General features: G+C 38.1%; 1 protein-coding gene across 1 annotated transcript; it reads right to left on the bottom strand.

The window, feature by feature from the left end:
* Positions 1-15,262: 15,262 nt before the first annotated feature.
* On the bottom strand, positions 15,263-17,225 carry twf (twinfilin actin binding protein). Its single transcript, XM_067760542.1, has 5 exons — positions 17,162-17,225; positions 16,750-16,800; positions 16,595-16,672; positions 15,710-16,485; positions 15,263-15,651 (listed from the first exon to the last, which is right to left on the bottom strand). Exons 2-5 carry the CDS (start codon positions 16,772-16,774, stop codon positions 15,493-15,495), a joined length of 1,038 nt encoding a protein of 345 aa, XP_067616643.1. The 5' UTR covers positions 16,775-16,800; positions 17,162-17,225; the 3' UTR covers positions 15,263-15,492.
* Between the last annotated feature and the right edge of the window lie 1,588 nt (positions 17,226-18,813).

Here is an 18,813-nt window from a genome sequence, read left to right as displayed (position 1 = left end):
TTTTTCCTCTTGAGTTAACTGAATCGGATCCCCAAAATGGGCTCCACGAATTAATGTCTCCTACTAGCAGTATATCTGTCGAAATACTGGCTGTTATGTCCATCAGATTCTTGAGGTCGAAAGGTTGTTGTGGTGGAATGTAAATGGATACAATTGTAAATTTAAAACCGATATTAACTTCAATGGCAATGACGGAAATCGGAGATTGTATATTCAGCAACTTGTGCGATATTCCTTTTTTGACCATGACACATATACCTTGTTTTGACGTAGTATTATGTGGAAGGTTGTGGAAATAGCTATGGAAAGAATTTGAAATAGGTGCAGATTTGTTGAATGGAATGTGTGTTTCCTGTAAGGATACAATGGAGGAAGATAAATCTTTTAATAGTAATTTTAATTCGTTGATGTTATTAAATAGTCCGTGGATGTTCCACTGGAGTATATTAAAAGTCATCATGAGGTAAATGATTGCTCATCGTTACATCTTCAGATCGATCAACTACGGGATCCGAATCCGAGTCCGCGCGAGTTGGCGAGGTGAAGTACGAAGTACCGATTGCTGCTTAGCAGCTCATGGGTTAAGCGCGTAATTGGCGATAGCATCGCCGAGTTTGACGTATAGTCAACTGGTTTAGAAATATTTGAGGTTGTTGGAATTTGATTGCTTGATTTAGTAACAATAGTGTTACTTAAAGTTTTTGGTGTTTTATTGGTAGATTTTAAGGTTTCCAGAAAGTTGGGTGAACTTAGTGATAGCGCCTGATCGCTCAGGTGCGGGGTATTATTGCTTGTAGGAACATGTTCTTTTTGATTGGTAGTTGAGTTGATGGTTGTATTTAAATTGGTTACTGAAGCGGTGTTGGTAGTTTTATTGCCGGATAAGATACCAGCTAAGGAGAATGGAGATGAAGTAGCGGGACATTGAGCAGAGTAAAACTCCCTTGCTTGTTTAAACGTACATTCTGGTAGTTTGAATGCATCGAAACGAAAACGTTCACTACCCCCTCAGATGCTAGCTCTTTAACTATTTCGTCCTCTGGTAGTGACTTTAGGAATGGCGCGAATATCGTTCCTTTTACGAAGTTGAGGTTGTCATGATATTTGCAATTAATTTCGCATATACCCAGAAGTTGTTTGGCGGCGATAAACTTTTCCGCTGTAGCCTTGTCTTTGACCAGAAGGAGGAGGTTACCGTCTCTAAGCTCGGAACTTTGCTCAATATCCCTGCTGATTACGTTTAGAGATCTCTGAACAGCGAAACATGAGTACTTAGATAGTGGTTTTAGTTCATTTGCTGAAGCAACAACAACGAATTTCCGATTCGATACTGTGATTCTGGGTGCACGTAGCTCAGGGAACTCGTCACGGATTATTGGTGGTTTTTTTTTGCGTTTTGGGCTAGAGAATAAGGCTGCGAACCTATTATCCCCTGCATTGTAGCCTCTAGTAGGCATGGTAAGATAATATTAAATTTTTTACTATTAGCAAAGCACGTGGTTTGTTTGCAAAAACAAAAAACTATAACGGAAAGTGTGTATATATCCAACTGTAGTTGTTGGTGTATAACTGCACTGCGAAAATGAATTAACAGAGAGATCTATTGAAAATACAACCGTTCTCTATGAAAGCTAGTCGATGACTTAAATTTATTTAAATATATATTTTAACACTATATATTTATCCATAAATATATAGTGTTAAACTATATATTTAAATAAATTTATTCCACTTATTATTTATTATTTTCACTTTAAAAAAAATTTTAAAATAACTAATTAGAAAATTTTCATTTTGAAATAAGATTAAAAGTAATATAACATAAAAATAATTTAAAAAATTTAAGTATATTTTACAAAGTAGATAACCCTACATATACTCCCCCTCCAGTGAAACGAAAAATTTATTTTTTTAATGTTAATTTACAGTGTATATTGATTACTGTAAGAATTTTTGTTGTAGTTTGAAAAATGTTTGAATTTTGTGTTGTAGATATATTCAAATTTTTTGTTTTTTAATTGTCAGAATTTTGAGAAAGTGTTTATGTAATTGTATTAGGTTTACGTTGGTATTGATGTAAGTACTCAATTTTTTGATTATTTGATGTACTTGATAACTGATTTTAAGTTGTTGTTATTGTTTACTTGTTGTATTAATATTTTATGTATATTAATATTAGGTTGTGTTATTGGTATGCTGTTGAGGCTAAAAATAACTTAATAGCTGTTTGTAAAATATTGTCAATTATAATAATTTTTTTGAAGAAATTAGAATGAGGTTGAATGATAGTAGATGGCAACTTTGTGTGCACAATCATTCAAAAATTAAAAACTTGTATTATGCAGAATATATGTTCAATATATAATTGTATTCTGCATAATGTATGCCCAAGTTGTTGATAAGGAATGAATTCGTTTGAGGGTGATATGAAATTGTCAATGATTCGTGTCAAGTTAATGAGTTTAATATTGAGTTTTTATATGATTTTAATTTCAATATGAAATAATTGATATTTGCAAAATATGTCGATAAAATTTATTTTAAGAAATCTTTAGAGATTTTTTAAAACTGTAAAATTTTTTTTATTTTATTTTAAAAATCAAAGTTATTGTTTTGTAGTGTTTTGTGTTATTTTCGAATTGAAAATGAGATTATTATTTAAATATGAATCTATTTGTATTGTGGAGTTTGTATGTTGTTGTTGTAAAATGATAATGATTGTATATAAATATTGTAACGAATTTACTTGCCAATCCTTTTATTTGCAACCCTCTGCTAAGTTCGTATCGCTAAACTGTTGAATAAATAACTCCAATATTGAATAATGGAAAAATGGCCTTTATTAAAATACTTCACAATAACACTTATACTTTGCTTAACAACCAAAGTGATTGACAGCTCAAATGAAACTCTACTATTCAAAATAATACTGCTATAGCTCGCTAGATAGCGCTTAATCGAACTGCTTGACGGTTCAAATCAACTGAATTACTTCTTACTCGCCTGCTCCGCTTTTATAGTTTACGCTGCATACTTCTAGGCTCTTCGATTTCCAGAACTTACCAGTTAGTTTCGGCTACAAAATCGCCAGCCACAACTACGTGCACAAATTATTGCTATCTCTTGTGACAACTCAGATAAGATATATGCATGTGTTTGTGCATTGCCGCTCCGCTGCTCGTATACGTACATATATGTAGACGCAATTATTTATTCGTTTATGTAGATACATAATGATTGAATTATTGATGTGAATGTTTGTAGTTTACAGTCTCTCGCGCATACATAGGCGTATAAGTAAATGCATCTGTGTGTGACATCTTTCGGCTGCCTTATATATGTGTATACATGATTTGATTATTGACGTAAATACTGCTTATCGTGGCCTTAGCATCGCCTTAGTGATGGTATAACTTAGCGATGCTAATATCCGTGACACTGCCCTCCACCTAAGTCTGATCGTCCCGGTCAGACAAATCTCTCGATCTAAACGTTGCCAGCCTTTCCAAATGGACCACTTTCATTTTGGTTCGTGGTTTACCGATGGTTTGTATGCGGTACACTACAACGTTGATCCGTTTTACAACTTTGTATGGGCCTTCCCAACTGCACCGATATTTGGATGGAACACCTTTCCGCCGATGAGGGTTGTATAGCAGTACCAAATCTCCCTCCCGGAAACCTTCCGAATTATTTTCCTTGTCGAACCTGTGTTCCATCTTACTACTCATTATTCTGGATCGTTCTCTCACATTCTGTTGCTTGGCCAATGAAGAACTACTTTGTAGAGCTTGGTCTTGACGGATTGGCTTCACATACTCAGTATCGTTCCGACGTTTCCCAACAGTAGTGCGCGCTGGCTTGAAACCACCCTTGCATTCTTTCTGGAAGATTCTTTCAGTCGTTTTAGTGCGTCCATTAGGGTTTGTCAATGCCAGTGTTTTTCTCGCAGGTACTTTTGATTTCGCTTTATTTGGCCCATTCAATCCATCAACCTTTGCCCGATCTACTTTCCTTGACTTTCGTGGTCTCTGTCGAATCTCCTCCAGCAGCACTCGCTTACTGCTGAACCCTTTTTCCAAACTGAAGTTAAGTGGCACATCTTGGTTCTCATAATGCATCACACTTCTCTGCATATCGATCTTGATGTCATGGTCAACCAAGAAATCCACTCCCAATATAACTTCATCAACAATCTCCGCCACAACGAATTTGTGTAAAACCATGACCTTCCCAATTAAGACTTCACAGATCACTTCTCCCCGGACTTGGTTATACTCGCCAGTGACCGTACGCAACCTCGCTCCAGGTAATGACTTTACTCTCTTGTAGACCAAATCAGATCGAATCAAGGAATGAGATGCGCCCGTATCTACAGTCAGTACATGTTCTTTACCATCTACATTCCCTCTGACGTTAAGGCTGCTCGATTTTCTACCAATTTGCAACACGGATATCACAGGGCATTCAATAGCTGGATCTAGCTCTCGATCTCTACCTCTTACTCTCCCTTGCTCATCTCCTCCAGCTTTGCGTTTACGGCCACCCACATTGTTGGAACTATTAGGACCAAGATCGCAATGACGTGCAATGTGACCGGACTTCCCACATTTGAAGCATTTGATAACTTTTTCACTCCGCTTTTGTGATCCTTTCAGCGCCTCCAATATTGTGTCTACCCACTCTGGCCTTTCTACTTCCACACGGCGTGCTTTGAGAACTGGCTTACACAGAACCGACGCTGTTTTCTGAATCAGAGCTTTTGACACCGTTTCTGCGAATGTTGGCTTTGGGTTTGCGTATGTAGCTCGCTTTGTTCCGACGTCCCGTATGCCATTTATAAAGCTCTGAATCTTTACCCTTTCAGTGTATTCGACCGGTGCGTCCGCATTCGCTAAATGTGCTAGCCTTTCAATATCCGACGCAAACTCTTGCAATGTTTCACCAGGCCTCTGGAAGCGGTTCAGCAACTCCATTTGGTAAATCTGTCCCCTATGCTCAGTTCCGTATCGTCTCTCTAGAGCGCCCATCAATGCTTCATAACAGTTCCGTTCGCTCTCTGGAATGGTTTGCAAAATCTCAGCTGCAGGCCCCTTCAACGCCATGAACAGTGCAGCAACTTTATCTTCAGCATTCCAGTGGTTCACTGCTGCGGTCTTCTCAAACTGTAGCTTAAAGACCTTAAAAGGAACAGAGCCGTCAAAAGATGGAGTTTTTACCTTCGTATTACTCGCTGAAGCAGCCGGCCGATTAAGTTGCAATTCCTGTATACGACCTCTCAAAGCATCCACCTCGGCTTCGATTTTTTCCTCAAACTGCGTTATTTTCTCGTCCATACGCTCTTCGAGTTTTGATGATATACGCGCCTCCAGCGCTTCGAGTTGTACTGTTATGCGTGCCTCTTGTTCTTTCAGTTGTGTTTCCATCTTTGATGTAATTTCTGACATTTGCGACGACATTGATGCTACTGTCGATGTTTGTGCAGATATTGCAGCCAATATCATGTTCAAGTCTGTGCTGGTAACCGTCTGCGATGTTTCGTTTTTCTCCTCCAATTTTGTTGTCTCATCGCCATCAAGATGAAAGACATACTCTTCCACGTCAATTCCTTCTGCTTCCATTGCCTCTCTTAGCCGTGCCTGAAGTTCGTGTTTAACGCCGCTTGTATTCAATGCACGGCTCTCCAACTCCTTTATTTGCTGGATCTTCAATTCACTGAACTTTGCCATGCCCTTTTTGTCCTCTGGTATTTATTCAACAATTCCTCTTCTGACACCAATTGTAACGAATTTACTTGCAAATCCTTTTATTTGCAACCCTCTGCTAAGTTCGTATCGCTAAACTGTTGAATAAATAACTCCAATATTGAATAATGGAAAAATGGCCTTTATTAAAATACTTCACAATAACACTTATACTTTGCTTAACAACCAAAGTGATTGACAGCTCAAATGAAACTCTACCATTCAAAATAATACTGCTATAGCTCGCTAGATAGCGCTTAATCGAACTGCTTGATGGTTCAAATCAACTGAATTACTTCTCACTCGCCTGCTCCGCTTTTGTAGTTTACGCTGCATACTTCTAGGCTCTTCGATTTCCAGAACTTACTAGTTAGTTTCGGCTACAAAATCGCCAGCCACAACCAAAGAGGATAAATACAATAAGAGCCGTCACTCGTTATTTTGTGGCGAGTATCTCGCTGGAAATTGAAAAAATTGATGCCGAATGTTTTCTGAGAGGGACATTTTTAATTGTCTCGCATTTATCCATGCCGTGTAGGCCCCTTGTTCAACTGTGATATTTGGAAAGAGAATTAAATAAATTAATTAAATACAGTCGAAAAATAAACACAAATACCCGACGAAAATGTATAGAAGACATTTATAAACCTCTCGCTCCAAAAAAAAGTAGCGACTACCTCTCAGTATACATCGAGTAAATGCCAAAAAAATAACGAGTGACGGCTCTTATTCTATTTATCCTCTTTGCCACAACTACGTGCACAAATTATTGCTCTCTCTTGTGACAACTCAGATAAGATATATGCATGTGTTTGTGCATTGCCACTCCGCTGCTCGTATACGTACATATATGTAGACGCAATTATTTATTCGTTTATGTAGATACATAATGATTGAATTATTGATGTGAATGTTTGTAGTTTACAGTCTCTCGCGCATACATAGGCGTATAAGTAAATTCATCTGTGTGTGACATTTTTCGGCTGCCTTATATATGTGTATACATGATTTGATTATTGACGTAAATACTGCTTATCGTGGCCTTAGCATCGCCTTAGTGATGGTATAACTTAGCGATGCTAATATCCGTGACAATATTTTTGAAAATAAACTGGAGGAGTGTACATTATTAAAATGTACTTAAAGAAACTATAATTTAGAAAGATTAATTAAATTTTTGTATATATTTAATAATTTAATCAATAATTGGTATTAAAATATATATTTAATATTTTGTTTATAAATTGGTTCAACGAAAGATTTAGACAACGAACTTTATTAAAAAAGAAAATTGTGTACTATTTTTCAAAAAATGTTAAATTTTGAACAAAATATCTCACCAAATGTTGAAGGCAGGTAGATGTTAGAGATAAATTATAAATTGATATTGAGATTGAATTTAAAATCCAAATATAACGTGACAATGTCGTTGTCCATACATTAGGAGATAAAATTGTAACAGCTAATATAATTAATACGAAGTAAAGGATAAGATCTTCTTTAGCAATTTCAGTAGTTGTGAGCAATAAAGCACAATAAGCACACGTGAAAAAAATAAGTATTCCAAAAAGTTGGTTAATTGATTTGAACGCAACGAGTTATATACTGTCACGGATATTAGCATTACTAAGTTATCCCATCACTAAGGCGATGCTAAGGCCATGCCAAGCAGTATTTACGTTAATAATCAAATCAAGTATACACATATATAAGGCAGCCCAGAGAGATGTCACACACAGATGCATTTACTTATACGCCTATGTGCGCGCGAGAGACTGTAAACTACAAACATTCACATCAATAATTCAATCTTTATGTATCTACATAAACGAATAAATAATTGCGTCTACACATATGTACCATGTACGAATACGAGCAGGGGAGAGTCAATGCGCAAACACATGCATATATCTGAGAAGTTTGAGAGCTACTGGACTAGTAGATTCTCGAAGCGCCTAAAAGATGTATAAAATTGTGCAATTTTAGTTATAGCTGAGAAGTTTGAGAGCTCATGGACAATGCTAGTACATTCTGGAAAAATGCGAACGAGGAAACCAAAGGGTATAAAAGGCAACAGATGTAGAGGCGCTGCAATTCAGTTTGATTTGAGATTTGGATTAAGCGCTATCTAGCGAGCTATAGCAGTATTATTTTGAATAGTAGAGTTTCATTTGAGCTGTCAATCAGTTTGGTTATTAAGTAAGCTATTCGTTGCAAAGTACAAGTGTTATTGTGAAGTACTTGAATAAATGCCATTTTCCATTATTCAATATTGGAGTTATTTATTCAACAGTTTAGTGATTCGAACTTAGCAGAGGATTGCAAATAAGAGGATTTGCAAGTAAAATCGTTACAATTGGTGTCAGAAGAGGAATTGTTGAATAAATTCCAGAGGACAACAAGGACATGGCAAAGTTCAGTGAATTAAAGGTCCAGCAACTAAAGAAGGAGTTGGATAACCGTGCATTGAATACAAGCGGCGTTAAACACGAACTTCAGGCACGGCTAAGAGAGGCAATGGAAGCAGAAGGAATTGATGTGGAAGAGTATGTCTTTCATCTTGATGGCGAGGAGACAACAAAAATTGAAGAGAAAAACGAAACATCGCAGACGGTTACCAGCACAGACTTGAGCATGATATTGGCTGCAATATCTGCACAAACATCGACAGTAGCATCAATGTCGTCACAAATGTCATCACAACTGGAAGAGCAGAAGACATATATGGCATCACAACTGGAAGAACAGAAGACAAATATAACATCCCAACTGGAGTCACAGAAGACATATATGGCATCCCAACTGGAATCACAGGAGGCACGTATTTCAGAAATGACGTCGCAAGTGTCATCTCAACTGGAAGACCAAAAGACATATATGGCATCTCAATTGGAAGCGCAAGAGGCACGTATATCTGAAATGTCGGCAGAAATTTTGGAACAGGTATCATCAAAACTGGAAGCGCAGGATGCAAAAATGGCTCAATTTCAGGCAGAAGTAGATGATTTAAAAGGTCGTATGGAGCAGTTACAACTAAATCGCCCAGCTGTTTCAGCGAGTAATCCAAAGGTAAAGACACCATCCTTTGACGGTTCTGTTCCTTTTCAGGTCTTTAAGCTATAGTTTGAGAAGACCGCAGCAGTGAACCAATGGAATGCTGAAGATAAAGTTGCAGCTCTGTTCGCGGCACTGAAAGGGCCTGCCGCGGAAATCTTACAGACCATCCCAGAGTACGAGCGGAACCATTACGAAACATTGATGAACGCTTTAGAGAGACGTTACGGAAGCGAGCATAGAAAACAGATATTCTAAATTGAGTTGCAAAACCGCTACCAAAAAGCAAATGAGACATTGCAGGAGTTTGCTTCAGATATTGAAAGATTGACTCATCTTGCAAATGCGGACGCACCCGTGGAATACACTGAAAGGGTAAAAATCCAGAGTTTCATAAATGGCATACGGGACATGGAAACGAAGCGAGCTACATACGCAAACCCAAAGCTGACATTTGCTGAAACGGTATCACATGAATTGACTCAGGAAACGGCCTCACTATTGAGTAAACCAGCATACAAAGCTCATCGTGTAGAAGTGAAAAGACCAGATTGGGTAGACACTATTTTGGAAGCACTGAAGGGATCACAACAGAAAAATGCCGGAGTTATTAAATGTTTCAAGTGCGGCAACCCAGGTCATATTGCACGACATTGCAGCAGCGGTCCCAATAGCTCCAACAATGTGGGTGGTCGTAAACGCAGAGCAGAAGGTGATGAGCAAATATCCAAGACCACTCAATCGTTAAACTAAATCGAGTCAGCCGCAAGGGGCGACAGCTGGCTCCCGCAATTGAATGCCCCATAATCTCTATCTCGCAGATTGGAAGAAGATCGAGCAATCTTACTGTTGGAGGACATGTGGACGGAAAGGAACGGTTACTGACTGTAGATACGGGTGCATCTCATTCCATCATTCGAGCGGATTTAGTCAACAAAAAGATAAGACCATTGCTTGGAACAAGATTACGTACAGCCACGGGAGAGGACACCCAGGTAATTGGAGAAGTAGAATGTGAAGTCGCAATTGGGAACGTCACGGTAGTACACAATTTTATAGTGGCAGAAATTGTTGATGAAATCATAATTGGTGTGGACTTCTTAATCGACCAGGGCATCAAGATCGACATGCAAAGCAAGACGATGCGATATAAAAACATGGATGTACCACTTAATTTCGGCTACGAGAGAGGCTACAGCAGTAAACGAGTGCTGGTGGAAGAGAGTCAGCAAATACCACCAAAATCCGAAGCAGTCATCTGGGCAAAGGTTGATGGAGATTGTGGGACAAACAAATTGTGGGTTGTCGAAGCAGCAAACAAATCAGCACCAAACATACTTGTAGGAAATACCCTGGCTATGACAAAACAAGATGGACGTATTCCGCTAAGAGTACTCAATGAGTTCAAGTCACCACTCAAACTGACTAAAGGAGCTATTTTGGGAAGATGCCAAGAGGCTGAAGTAGTTATTAACTGTGAACAGCTCCAGGAACGCGTTTCAGCTAGTAATACTGATCTTTCAAATGACATCACGGCATGGATGCAGGGGCTAGAGGAAGCATATCAGAGTAAGGCAAAACAACTGCTCCTAAAGTACGCGAACATATTTGACCAGGATGATTCTAAACCAGGCCGCACCAACGTTGTGAAACATCAAATTGACACTGGAGATGCGAGGCCGATCCGTCAAGCTCCACGTAGTGTTCCACTGGCGAAGCGGGAAGTTGTGAGTCAAATCATTCAAGAAATGAGCGACAGTGGCGTCATCGAACCATCAGCTAGTCCATGGAGCTCACCGGTAGTACTTGTAAAAAAGAAGGATGGAAAAATGAGGTTTTGCGTGGACTACCGGAAGTTGAATGACGTAACGAAAAAGGATAGCTACCCATTGCCAAGAATTGACGACACTCTGGACTCGCTATCTGGTACGAAATGGTTTTCCACGCTGGACTTGAAAAGCGGCTACTGGCAAGTGGAGGTGACGGAGGAAGATAAAGAGAAAACAGCCTTCAGTGTCGGTGATGGTCTTTGGCAATTTACAGTGATGCCTTTTGGACTTTGTAATGCACCAGCTACTTTTGAGAGACTCATGGACCAGGTAATGAAAGGACTACATTGGAAAACATGCTTGGTGTACCTGGACGACATCATCGTATTGGGCAAGAACTTTGATGAACATCTTAAGAACTTGGAGGAAGTTTTCCAGAGAATAGCTGGCGCTGGTCTGAAGTTAAGTCCCAAAAAGTGTGCGCTGTTTAAAAAGGAAGTCAATTATTTGGGTCACAAGGTAACGACAGAGAGCATCTGCACTGCGAACGAAAAAATAGAGGCTGTAAAGGATTGGCCAAGACCACAGAACCTACATGAATTGAGAAGTTTTCTTGGGCTGTGCACATATTACCGCCGATTTGTACCAAATTTTTCCAGCGTAGCCCATAGCCTCCATGAGCTTACAAGAAAAAACAAAGCTTTTGAATGGAAGAAGGAGCAAGAAGTGGCTTTCCAAACATTGAAGGAGCGTTTGTGCACTGCCCCAATGTTAGCATATCCGATTCCAGGAGCTACATTTATTCTAGATACAGATGCGAGTGGATATGCTATAGGAGGCGTTTTATCACAACTGGTCGATGGACAGGAGAAGGTAGTTGCATATTACAGCCGTTCGATTGGAAAACCAGAGAGGAACTACTGTGTTACGCGGAGAGAGCTGTTGACATTGGTAGAGTGCATTAAACATTTTCACAAATACTTCTACGGCCAGCGATTCCGTGTCAGGACAGATCACGCAGCGTTGAAATGGCTTCTGCAGTTCCGTAATCCGGAAGGACAATTGGCACGGTGGATCGAGCGACTACAAAGCTATGACTTTTCCATTGAGCATCGAAAAGGTAGTACCCATGGAAATGCTGATGCAATGTCACGACGACCATGTAGTCTGGAATGCAAGCACTGTTCAAAAGCCGAGGCTAAAGAAGACATTATAGATGTCCGGCTAATGAATATAACATGTACAGATGAATGGGACAAGGAACAGCTAAGAAAGTGCCAGCTAGAAGATGCAGATCTGTCACGTGTTATGCAAGGGCTCGAACGAAATGAAAGACCAAACAGAGAAGAGATGTCAGCAGAGAGTCCCATTGCGAAGTCATATTGGGCACAGTGGAACAGTTTAGAATTGATATCCGGTTGCCTTCATCGAGTATGGGAGAGTGAGGATGGTAAATACAAGAATAAACTGATAGTTGTTCCCAGAAAGAGGATTCCTGATGTGCTCAGCGAGCTGCATAATGGTCCAAGCGGAGGTCATCTTGGAATCACGAAGACGCTCGAGAAGATTAAACAGAGATTCTATTGGGTTGGTTGCCGTCAGTCGGCCACTGAGTGGATTGCGAACTGCGAGGTTTGCAGCAGAGCGAAAGGGCCCAGAACACGAAGTCATGGCCAGATGAAGCAATACAACTCAGGTGCGCCATTTGAAAGGATCGCCATGGATGTCGCAGGCCCATTTCCTACTAGCAACCGCGGTGGTTATGGATTATTTCAGTAAATGGCCAGAGGTATACCCAATCCCAAACCAAGAAGCAGAAACAGTAGCAGAAGTGGTTAAAAACGAATGGGTTGCAAGGTATGGTGTACCAATGGAGTTACATTCTGACCAAGGCAGGAATTTCGAACCAGCTGTGTTCCAGGAAATGTGTAAGTCATTGGGCATTCGAAAAACACGGACAACTGCATTGCATCCTCAATCCGATGGTATGGTAGAACGATTCAATAGAACACTGGAGGAGCACTTAAGGAAAGTAGTAGACAAGTACCATAAAGAATGGGATATCCGCATACCATTATTCTTGATGGCTTACCGATCAGCAGTGCATGAGACAACGGGCCAAACCCCTGCAAAAGTAATTTTTGGCAATGACCTTAGACTGCCAGCTGATTTGAAGTTTGGGATAGATGCCAATGCGGAGAGAAATATCAGGAAATCCACTAGTGATTTGGAAGAAGAGCTAAGAGAAATACATGATCTGATAAGGCAACGAACAAAGATTATGAGTGACAAGATGAAAGGCAGATATGATAAAGCAATTAATTCAGAAGGTTTTCAAGAAGGAGATTTGGTGATGTTATACAACCCACAACGTAAAAAAGGTTTGTCCCCGAAATTGCAGTGTAATTAGGAAGGCCCATACAAAGTTATAAAACGGATCAACGATGTAGTGTACCGCATACAAACCATCGGTAAACCACGAACCAAAATGAAAGTGGTCCATTTGGAAAGGCTGGCAACGTTTAGATCGAGAGATTTGTCTGATCGGGACGATCAGACTTAGGTGGAGGGCAGTGTCACGGATATTAGCATCACTAAGTTATCCCATCACTAAGGCGATGCTAAGGCCATGCCAAGCAGTATTTACGTTAATAATCAAATCAAGTATACACATATACAAGGCAGCCCAGAGATGTCACACACAGATGCATTTACTTATACGCCTATGTGCGCGCGAGAGACTGTAAACTACAAACATTCACATCAATAATTCAATCTTTATGTATCTACATAAACGAATAAATAATTGCGTCTACACATATGCACCATGTACGAATATGAGCAGCGGAGAGTCAATGCGCAAACACATGCATATATCTGAGAAGTTTGAGAGCTACTGGACTAGTAGATTCTGGAAGCGCCTAAAAGATGTATAAAATTGTGCAATTTTAGTTATAGCTGAGAAGTTTGAGAGCTCATGGACAATGCTAGTACATTCTGGAAAAATGCGAACGAGGAAACCAAAGGGTATAAAAGGCAACAGATGTAGAGGCGCTGCAATTCAGTTTGATTTGAGATTTGGATTAAGCGCTATCTAGCGAGCTATAGCAGTATTATTTTGAATAGTAGAGTTTCATTTGAGCTGTCAATCAGTTTGGTTATTAAGTAAGCTATTCGTTGCAAAGTACAAGTGTTATTGTGAAGTACTTTACTTGAATAAAGGCCATTTTCCATTATTCAATATTGGAGTTATTTATTCAACAGTTTAGTGATTCGAACTTAGCAGAGGATTGCAAATAAGAGGATTTGCAAGTAAAATCGTTACAATACATATATCCGATAATCTTCTTCGACATCAAATTCTTTACATTATTCTCTTAGTCCAGAAATGTTCTAGTTTCTTCTATACTGACGTGTTACATCATCAAATATTGCATAGACGGTAGATCCTGCTGTTCCTTAATTGACTGGTAAAGACACGTTTGCGGCACATCCAAGAGCTCCGTATCGACTCGCCTCGATGGCCACACATTCCAATTGAGGCGCAACACCATCGCGATCTTCATTTTGTATGGATGGGTTTTAAGGAAAATTTGTTAATAAATAACACGAAAAATAGTTTTTAAACAATTCCTTTGGTTCGATATCGCCATAAATATATAGTGTTAAACTATATATTTAAATAAATTTATTCCATTTATTATTTATTATTTTCACTTTTAAAAAATTTTTTAAATAACTAATTAGAAAATTTTTATTTTGAAATAAGATTAAAAGTAATGACATAAAAATAATTAAAAAAATTTAAGTATATTTTACAAAGTAGATAACCCTACAGGGCGAAGCACTGCTAAACAACAACAACATACAAAATGTATGCCCCGCTTGCAATGTGTCCCCACATGACACCAACCATCTCCTTAAATGTAATGTGGAACCAACCCCTCTAACACCCCTTTCAATATGGTCCACCCCTGTTGAAACAGCAAGTTTCCTTGGACTCCCGTTAGAGGATATTGATGACAATTTGTGATCGGTCGCGGCTGTTAGGTGGGGCGAAGCACTGCTACAACAACAACATCGATAAGGCCAAGGCCTTCAGGGAGTGTCCTTATCGCTACAACATTAAGGTACTAGCCCGACCAGCTCGGGAGCGATTAATATGACCACATTAAACCTTCTAGGCCCCCCTACCTTCTAGTTCCATTAGGAACAGAGTCACCAGAGCCTCGCCCTGCTAAATGTGTGATAAATTCATATTTCTAACAGGATTCCCCTCGCGTAGGTGAAGTTGACAATTGGGTTGAGGAAGCTTTGCAGCTATAAAGCTTTGAATTGCGCTTATCAATCCCTTGAATCCCATTATTTGCAATGACACCTAACGTGATGGAAAGCAGGAGACCGTTATTAGTACATGAAATGCTTCATATCCGTAGAGCACTCACCGGTATTACACGTTGCACATCATCACCTTTTGCGACCTGAGCAAATGGTTCTAAGTAATAGTGAAACCATACAAAGCTATTGTGGTCAATGAAGGTATATTCAAAAAGCACATTATTACCGATGGCTTGTGGATGCCAATAGAAAGCAACAAGGTATGATATACCTGCGAAACATGTATTATGTACGTGCATTTCATATACGTACATAAAAAGTAAAAATTGGCAAGAATACTTATACACATATGATATGTATAATAACTATCAATATTTAATTTATGCATGTATGTTTATATATGCAAGTGTACTATGTACTATATTAATATGTTGTTAAATGGAAACATGTAAACTCCTCTTTTTACACAATTAAACTTGTTTCAATATAGAATGTTAAATATTAGATGGAAGAATAAAGAAAGCATTAGTCAATTATTGCCGCGAGGTGTAGATTGCAGCTTGGAGCTGTTTGTCAAAATACTGCACTTAAAAAGATTGCTCTTGTGGGCGCGTCAAACGCTTTGGACCACGATTAGGTGGACCTTTTGGTTTTGCAAACGCTGGTCTGCTGTTGACAAACTTTTTGGGGTGTAGCTCATCATGCAAAAAATCCTCAGTCAATTCTGCACCGCTGTCAATTTCCAACTATATAGCAAGTAAAATCATGTATTGATATTTGAAAGTAAACAAAAATACATCTTACTTTTTTCATAACATTTACGCCGAGCGCATTTAAGTCATCTAAAAATGGTGCTTTGCAGCTGGAATACAACATACGTTCTCGCACCGAACAATTATAGCCAGGCATTGAATAAATAAATACAAACGACTCTTGATAATTACCATCGTATGTATGCTTGAACAAATATAAATGATAACGTGCGCTTTCAGTTGGCACTTGTCGTGGCAGCTCGTTTAGTGGCACCACTGCTGCCTTTGATACGTGTATACGCTCCTCTTCGAGATCAATGCGAAATTGTAGATAATCATATGTACCATTTAGTATATCTTTAATAGCAGCAACAGTGGCATCAGACATCGGGCAAGTCACACCACCTAATGTTTGATGACGTGTATCTGTATTAATTTCCGTATTTATTTCCTTTTTTCGCAATTCTACCAATTCTTCTTCGCGGCTTGTGAGCGGTGCAGGCGCGGCAAAATCTTGTTTATGTCGTATATAACCATCAAATGTCGTCTCTTCTTTATTTGTTGCATGTAATTCTTCTGTGATATGCGAAGAACCAAATTCGTTTTTGAGTGTTGCTTTTGTTGAAGCATATACCATTTTTTGTCGTATTGTCGCCGTATCTGGCACCCAACTCAATAATAACCAAGCGTAACCAAGCGAGGTTTTACTATCCAAGCGATAAAGTATGTAACAGGGGACGCTCTCTTCTATCAATGGTACAATTAATTTGTCATAGTCTCTTTCCCAGTCTTTTTTCACCTCTGCTGTGGCAGTACAATTTAGTTCTTCTGAAAGTGTAATGATCCAGTATATTATTATCAATTGGTACAAGTCGCACCCTTTATATAAACATATTTGTACATATGCTTAATCGCAATAAAAAAAACCAAGACTTACCATTCTCGATAGACACCTTTATCACACGCAGCTTTCCATTTTTACTTTTTCCAAAAACTTTTATTAGTTTTTCATTTGCTAAAAGCGTATGAGAAAATGGTTACATAAGCAAATGATTTATAATTCTATTTAATTTCCAAAATACGGGCTTCTACCTTTTATCCCAGTTTGATGAGACATTTTTCCTATTTTTGGCTAATTTTAATCATTGTAAATTTTACCAAGTAGCGCAACTAACAGCTGATCGGTGAAAATTCGCACATTCACACGCACAGTTCTCGACTCAGTTTCAAAACAAAACTTTAGATTATTTAATTCAAATTTTAAAGTGAGATAATCCTTACAAAGTTATGTATACAGAATATATATGGCGTTTTTGTTGTTATTAAAACAATAGTTTTATTTATATTAAAGCTTTTATCATTTTTTTTTTTTAACTTTGAAAAATCTCCGAACACCATTCCTGCATTATATGACATTCGACTGCCTAGTCCACTGTCTTCCACTCTATTCGCAACATAACCTCTACTTAAGCTGCCCAACTATATAGTAAACAATGATTTTAATTTTCTTTAATACCTGGAGATAAATCACTCAAAGCAACACAGCATTGTTTACTACTTAGTTTGGCAGCTTAAATAGAGCTTATGTTGCCAATAGAGTGGAAGGCAGTGGGCTAGGCAGTCGAATGTCATATAATGAAGGAATTGTTGTTCGGAGTTTTTTCAAAATTTGCCCCAAATCTTGAATCACAATAGGGACTGTATTTAAGTACGTAAATGAAAAAATGTAGTTAGGTTTTGCTCCTTTTTTAGCAGGAGATTTTTATTTTAAAAACGTAATATACATACCAATGTTCATTCTATTACTTTTTTAGCAGGAGATTTTCATTTTAGAAATGTAATATATAAACCAATGTTCCTTCTATTACTCATTTTATCTATGGAGCTTCACATGCACTTTATAAAAATGTGCTTTTTATTTTTGCGAACTTATCCCTCAATGAAAATAAATGAAACACGTATTAATGTAAGCATTAATCATGTTTCTTACTCCTTGAATGTTCTTCTTAAATATTATAAATGTGTTAAAAGTACCAGGACTAAAATAATATTGACAATCTGATATGTCAAAGTAATTTTATATAATAAAAATGATTTCATAAATTGCATGCATTTTATACATATGAATTATCATTCAAGGTTTGAATCGAGCTCAAGGCCAGAACAATAATTTTTTTCTAATGATAATTATTGTTATTTTTTAATTTTTCTAAATTTGAAAAATTGTATTTTGTTTTTGGAATAGTAAGTAGAAAATTTTTCAGACAACCTGCCATAGCTGCGCAGATAGATCCATTTCGAAGGGTGCTAAGCCTTCATCATCAGTACGCTTTAGGCATGCTGCGCTAACCATTTAGCTATACAGCGGTGGTCTGTTTGACTGGCAAATTTGCTACTGCTATTCCTTTTTACCAACTATATTTTTTCAGTGTTGCGCCATCTGGTGCAAATCACTGATAATGCTGGATTTTTGTTTATTGTCAATTACTTTGTTTGACATTCCCAAGTGCTCATGGTTTATTAACAATTGTTTTTGTTTTTCATCGGTCTATTGATAAATCATTCAAGGTTCGAATCGAGCTCAAGTCCAGAACAATACTTTTTTCTAACCCTCTCATGCCCAATGTTGCATATACGCAACATTGTGTTTCCGAGCCTCTAACTCCCGTTATTTTCAAGTCATTGTTTTTAATTTTCTTTTAAATTATAGCTTACTGTGTTGAGAAAGCAAACAGCAAGTTGTTTGGCAGTCAGCTGTACACGCTCTCAGTCGGTAGCTGTATTTGTGGGAGTGAAGTTGAAAAATTGATTTTGCGAAAAAACGGTGTTCTAAAAAAGTGGAAAAAAATTATAAAAATAATTATTTCAACCTGAAACCAACATTACTGCATAAATATAAAAAGGTAAGAGAGTATTTAGAAAAAAACCCTACATGAAAATATTATATAATTTGTCTGTAATAATTTTTTTATTTTCGTGTTGCGTATATGCAACATTGGTCTATTGTGGTAATTTTCGAAAAATATAATTTATTTCAATATACACTTGCTAAGATGCGCCCAAAAGGTCTGACTCAAGCTGAGATTGAAAGAATTGCCAACCTTGATTGGGATGATTCGGCTGACGATGAAAGCGAAGAAGAAGAAGATCAAAATA

The sequence above is a fragment of the Eurosta solidaginis genome, chromosome 1 (assembly GCF_040869045.1).
Source record: "Eurosta solidaginis isolate ZX-2024a chromosome 1, ASM4086904v1, whole genome shotgun sequence".
NCBI lineage: Eukaryota > Metazoa > Arthropoda > Insecta > Diptera > Tephritidae > Eurosta > Eurosta solidaginis.
The sequence above is the reverse complement of the archived record's forward strand: the minus strand, read 5'-3'. Positions and strand labels throughout refer to the sequence as shown.